The 6,000-nt window shown below is 39.9% G+C and overlaps 1 protein-coding gene across 1 annotated transcript in view; it reads left to right on the forward strand.

Moving 5' to 3' along the window:
• The window catches only part of ADGRF1 (adhesion G protein-coupled receptor F1), a 62,015-nt gene that overhangs the window by 41,326 nt on the left and 14,689 nt on the right, over positions 1-6,000 (forward strand). The window contains exons 11-12 of the mRNA XM_023213075.1: positions 472-530; positions 4,639-4,790. Coding sequence (XP_023068843.1) covers positions 472-530; positions 4,639-4,790 — 211 coding nt within the window. The remainder of the gene's footprint in view (positions 1-471; positions 531-4,638; positions 4,791-6,000) is intronic.

The raw sequence follows: 6,000 nt of genomic DNA on the forward strand, positions 1-6,000 counted from the left end.
CTCAACTTCATAATAAAGTCACGTAAAAACTAGATCAGTGTCCCTCCACCTAGGATGCTGGCTCAGGTGTAGCTCTAACTGAAGACCCGAGCAAATACTTAATAGATGGATTCAGTCTAAGTACCTGTAAAAATTAATGGCCAAGGAAAAAATAGATTTTGGGTAAATTTATTCTATGATCTGGCATCAAGTTCATCTCCTATTCTAAGCAGTTGGTTATTCACAATATATTAGCAATCTCAAACGCACATTTTATACATGTATATGTATGGATATGTGTGTGTGTATATACATTCACAACTGTTATTTTAACTGTATTTGTATGACATGCAATTATTTCCCACTGTATCTCTTTTCGTTACTCCTTTGCTACTGTTGATTTATTTATTGTCTGTTTCAACTTTTTGCTCAAATGTCTTTCTGAAGTATGGGAATAAGAATTAACACATTGCTCTTTGTTCTCTTTCTAAGCTTAAAAATGCATACAAAAGAATTCAAGGTTTTGAGTCTGTTCAGGTCACCCAATTTCGGTAAGTAACACAATGGTCTTAGAAGGGCATCCCCAGAATTGGGCGCCAGTTCTGCAGAAGGCAGAGCGCTGTTTTTAGATGACCCTGACAAAAAACAGGACAGAGTTCATCTTTCTAGTAGGATTTTTACTAACTGAAGAAGGATCTGTAACGCTTTAAAAAGTCTGAAGAGGAAAGCCTGGATTCTCACTTAAATGAGTTTAGGACCTTAAGTTTTTTTTTTGACAGTTTCACTATGTAAACATTAAAATTAATTTTTAATTTAAAAATTTAAAATTTAATTAAAATTTTTAAATTAAATTAATGTAATCACCCAGGCTGGAGTGCAATGGTGCAATCTAGGCTCACTGTAACCCTGCAACCTCTGCCTACGGGGTTCAAGAGATGATCTTGCCTCAACCTCCCAAGTAGCTGGGATTACAGGCACCTGCCACCACATCCAGCTACATTTTTGTATTTTTAGTAGAGACAGGGTTTCACCATGTTGGCCATGCTGGTCTCGAACTCCTGACCTCAGGTGATCTGCCTGCCTCGGCCCCCAGAGTGCTGGGATTACAGGTGTGAGCCATCACATCTGGCCTAGGACCTTAAATATTGAAAAGCATTCTCAAAACTGTGGGTCTGTGAGTAGAACTACAAAACAATAGTAGTAGGGCAGAAACTCAGAAGAAGGCAGGAGATCATGGTGCTCGTCCATGGGAAAAAGTGAGCGTTGGGGATAAGGGTTGTGGGTTGTCAAAGGGTGGATTTTCTCCTTCAGCAAACACAGGAGATATGATGCCTCATAATTCGGAGCCAGAAGTGGGGCTTTGGGTGAAATATCTTTGCACAGACATCATGTATACATCATAGTTCAAAACCCAGTGGTCACTGTTTACAGCAAATAAAGAAATATTTAATAAATTATCTTTTTGTTTATGCCTTAATTCCAAAAGTTGTTTAGTTAGTTTATAAGTGTACATTAATTACCAACTATTAATAGTCTGTCTGCTTGTTAGAGAAAGTGGCTTAGAGGTCAGAGAACTTGACTTGTTATATTTTTTTCACAGTTAACTTAAAAACACCCACAGGAAATTTTCTTTTTCTTTTCTTTTCTTTTTTTTTTTTTTTGAGATGGAGTCTCGCTCTGTCACGCAGGCTTGAGTGCAGCGGCACGTTCTCAACTCACTGCAACCTCCACCTCCCAGGTTCACGCCATCCTCCTGCCTCAGCTCCCGAGTAGCTGGGACTACAGGCGCCCACCACCATGCCTGGCTAATTTTTTCGTATTTTTAGTAGAGATAGGTTTCACCATGTTAGCCAGGATGGTCTTGATCTCCTGACCTCGTGATCCACCTACCTTGGCTTCCCAAAATGCTGGGATTACAGGTGTGAGCCACCACGTCCGGCCAACCCATAGAAAATTTTCAACAGCATTTGCTATAAACATATTGTCCTGGGCATTGTCCTTTTAAGTCATACATGTATAGTTTTCTTTAAAATTCAATACTAGCAAAAACATTGCTTCTTTTTTATATTGAGATTTATATAGTTAATCATACTTTCAATATTCATATTTTTCTTTTCTGTGATCCTTGTTTTCTACCTATACTTCTACTTTATATTCTATCATGTATATCTTATAAGCTGTCTGCAATAATTTGTAGACAAAATCACAGTAAAAGTAGGCACAAGTCTGTAAACGACAACTTTTGAGGTTTTACTTTTGTTTTGTTTCATTTTGTTTTAATATGGGGTCTCTGTTGTCCATGCTGCAGTGGAGTGGTGCGATCTCAGTTCACTGCAGCCGTGACCGCCTGGGTTCAAGCAATTCCACCTAGGCCTCCCTGGTAGCTAGGACCACAGGCATGTTCCATCACGCTTGGCTAATTAGTTGAGGTCTTGCTATGTTGCTCAGGCTGGTCTTAAACTCCTGGGCTCTAGCGATCTTCCTACCTCAGCTTCCCATAATACTGGGATTACATGCATGAGACACCAAGCCCAGTCTAAAGTTTTACGTTTTGCATATATGATTTTAAATAAATGTCTTTTTAAAAAATTATTTTGAAAAATAAAGAAAGTTTTCACCATGTTGACCTGACTGGTCTCAAACTTCTGGCCTCAAATGATCCACCCACCTTGGCCTCCCAAAATGCTGGAATTACAGGCATGAGTCACCATGCCCAGATTAAAATAAATCTTAATCTCTCATTGTATTTACTTATCTGTCAAACAGGACAGTTATACACCTGTGGAACCTGGGTTTAACTTCATTAAATCAAATCAACAATAAGCAGGAAAATACTTTGTAATCAATGGAAGGGACATATCAATGCAAAGGTATTGTGACCATCATTACACAAAAGGGTGTCTGCACTTATTTATACATTGTGAGCACAAGTTCAGTGTAGTACGAATTTGAGCTGCAGAGCTTCTGATCAATTAGTAATTAATAATTTTCTGACCCAACTTCTCATTGGGCCTCAGTTCTCTTATCTATAAAATGGGAATGATACACTTTATCTCATGAGTTATTATTGCAGGATTGACTTAATATATGTGATCTTGTGCTTTCATGGTTTCAAACACATCTGTATGCTGATAGATTCTAAATTTATTACTTGAGCTTGGGCACTCCCCTGAACTCCAGACCCAAATATCCAACTGCCTACTTGAAAATCTCCACTTGGTTTTCCAGCTGGCATGTCAAATGTCACATGTCCAAACTGGGAATCCTCTGACTCTCCCCTTCCTAACCTACAACTTATTTTTCCCACTGTCTTCCCTACTTCCATTACAGCAATGCTGTTCTTCCACTTGCAGAGACCCAATCCTTGGAGCCATCCTGTGCTATAATTTCTTTTATTGAGGTATAACTTGCACACAGTTATGTGCTCAAACTTTGTGTACAACTCGAGTAGCTTTGACAAAAGCTTGTGCAAGTCCCTTCCTATGAAGATGGAGCATTCTCACAACCCCAAAAGTTCCCTTGTGTTGCTTTTCAGCCTCTTTCCATGCCATCCCCTCACACCAGAAACAACCACTTGTCTGCTTTATATCACCACAGGTTAGTTTAGTCTATTCCAGAACTTCACATAAATAGAATCATCCAGGTTTTTTTTTTTTTTTTTTTTTTTTTTTTTTTTTGCGTGTTGGTTTGTTTCACTCAGCATAATGTCATTGAGATTCATCCTCATTTTTCTATCAGTGGTGGTTCCTTCCTTCTTGTAGTCCAGTAGTACTCCATTGTAAGAATATACAAAAACTTGCTTTTCCATTCCTTGGAATTATTGACTAATTTCTTTCTATCACACCCCAAATCTTCTCCATTAGTAAGTTCTATGGCTCTAGCTCCAAATAAAACCTGAATTTGACCACATGCACAGCTACCCAACTAGTTCAAGCCACCACCAGCTCTTTCCTAACTGGGTTCCCTGTTCCTTGCTGGCTTCCCTTCCATCTGTTTTCTACACAGCAGCCCTTATGGTCTTAAAAGATAAATCTTATGATGCCACTACCTTTTAATAAAGAAGAAAACTTTTTAATAAAGAATGAAATCCCAACTCTAATGTCCTATGAGATCTGGCTCCTGGTACCACTCCAATATCATCTCCTGCTATTGTTCCCTTGCTGTTGAATTTCAATCATCCTAGTATTTAAGCTTGTCAAACTCACAAGCATTTTCCTGCCTCAGGACCTTTATGCTTGCTGACATTCCACACCAATGTTCTTTGCATAGCTAGCCTTTTTTTCTTTGCATAGCTGGCCGCAGGCCTCAGCTTCAAAGACCCTCAGCACAAAAAAGCCTTCACTAACCAGCTTTATTTAATGTGGGGTCCCATAATTATATCTGTATATATATAGACATAATTATACATACATATATATAGGCAATATCCCAGTGAGCATGGCTAGGTGGAGGGTAAGTATATATACAGATAAATTTATATATATATGTATGTATTTTTGGTGGATACTTGTTTTTTATTTGCCTTGCCTTGTCCACTAGAATGTAAGCTCTGTTTGCTTTATTCCTGTGGACCCAATGCCGTGTACACATATCATAGGCCCTGAGTGAATGAACGAATAAGTAGTGAATCTCATTTCTCTTTCCCCATAATCACTGCAGAAATGGAAGTATCGTTGCTGGCTATGAAGTTGTTGGTTCCAGCAGTGCATCTGAACTGCTGTCAGCCATTGAACAGGCTGCCAAGGAGGCTAAGACAGCCCTTCACATGCTGTTTCCATTAGAAGACAGCTCTTTCAGAGTGTTCAGAAAAGGTAATGCTGGATTCCTATCCTCTGCTTAGGTTAAGAGACCCCTTTAATTAGTAGTTCATTTGTGTCCTCAGGAAGTAGATTTGAGACATTTCAATAAAGAATTGTTCTCTCACTGCCTTTCAGCACAAACAGGCAACTGTTTCCCCGCACCCTGCCATGATGAAACTTGTTTCCCCGCACCCTGCCATGATGAAACTTAACTTCAACTGACTATTTCAAATTCTTGCTAGGTGGAAATCTGATCTGTACCTCTTAGTGTAAACAGTGTGGAGAACTGACTTCCCTGCAGGCTGTGAGGGAAAGGGCTCAGCAATAGTTGACTGGCATACGTGTTGAAAGAGTCCTAAGGCTGACAATATTCCTAAGTCACAATCCAAGAAATCATGTCTTTAACACATATAAAGACAGACAGACAGACAGACAGACACACACACACAGTTTTTCTTCAGATATTTATCTTTTCCTTTTACATTCAATCTTATGCCTTTCCTACCAAAATTTGTACCACTCTCGTTCAACATTTATTCAATAAATATTTACTGAGAGTCCAAAGTGTCTACATAGTTAAAATGCAGCAATGGTGACAACAAACAAAAATCTTAACCCTGACTGGGTGCGGTGGCTCACATCCGTAATCCTAGCACTTTGGGAGGCCAGGGTGGGCAGATCATTTGAGGTCAGGAGTTCACGATCAGCTTGGCCAACATGGTGAAACCCTGTCTCTACTAAAAACATAAAAGTTAGCCAGGCCCGGTGCAGTGGCTCACACCTGTAATCCCAGAACTTTGGGAGGCCAAGGCAGGCAGATTGCCTGAGATCAGAAGTTTGAGACCAGCCTGGCCAACATGGTGAAATCCCACCTCTACTAAAAAAAAAAAAAAAAAAAAAATTAGCCAGGCGTGGTGGCACACACCTGTAATCCCAGCTACTTGGGAGGCCAAAGCAGGATTCCCCTGGGAGTCGAGATTGCTCCACTTAACTCCAGCCTGGGCGACAGAGCAAGACTCAGTCACAGTAAATAAATAAATAGCCAGGCATGGTGGTGTGCACCTGTAATCCCAGATACTAGGGAGGCTGAGGCAGGAGAATCACTTGAGCCTGGGAGACAGAGGTTGCAGTGAGCAGAGATCACACCACTGCCCTCCAGCCTGGACAACAAGAGTGAAACTCCATCTCAAAAAAAAAAAAAAAAAAAAAAAAAAAAAAAAAA

The sequence above is a fragment of the Piliocolobus tephrosceles genome, chromosome 5 (assembly GCF_002776525.5).
Source record: "Piliocolobus tephrosceles isolate RC106 chromosome 5, ASM277652v3, whole genome shotgun sequence".
Lineage (NCBI taxonomy): Eukaryota > Metazoa > Chordata > Mammalia > Primates > Cercopithecidae > Piliocolobus > Piliocolobus tephrosceles.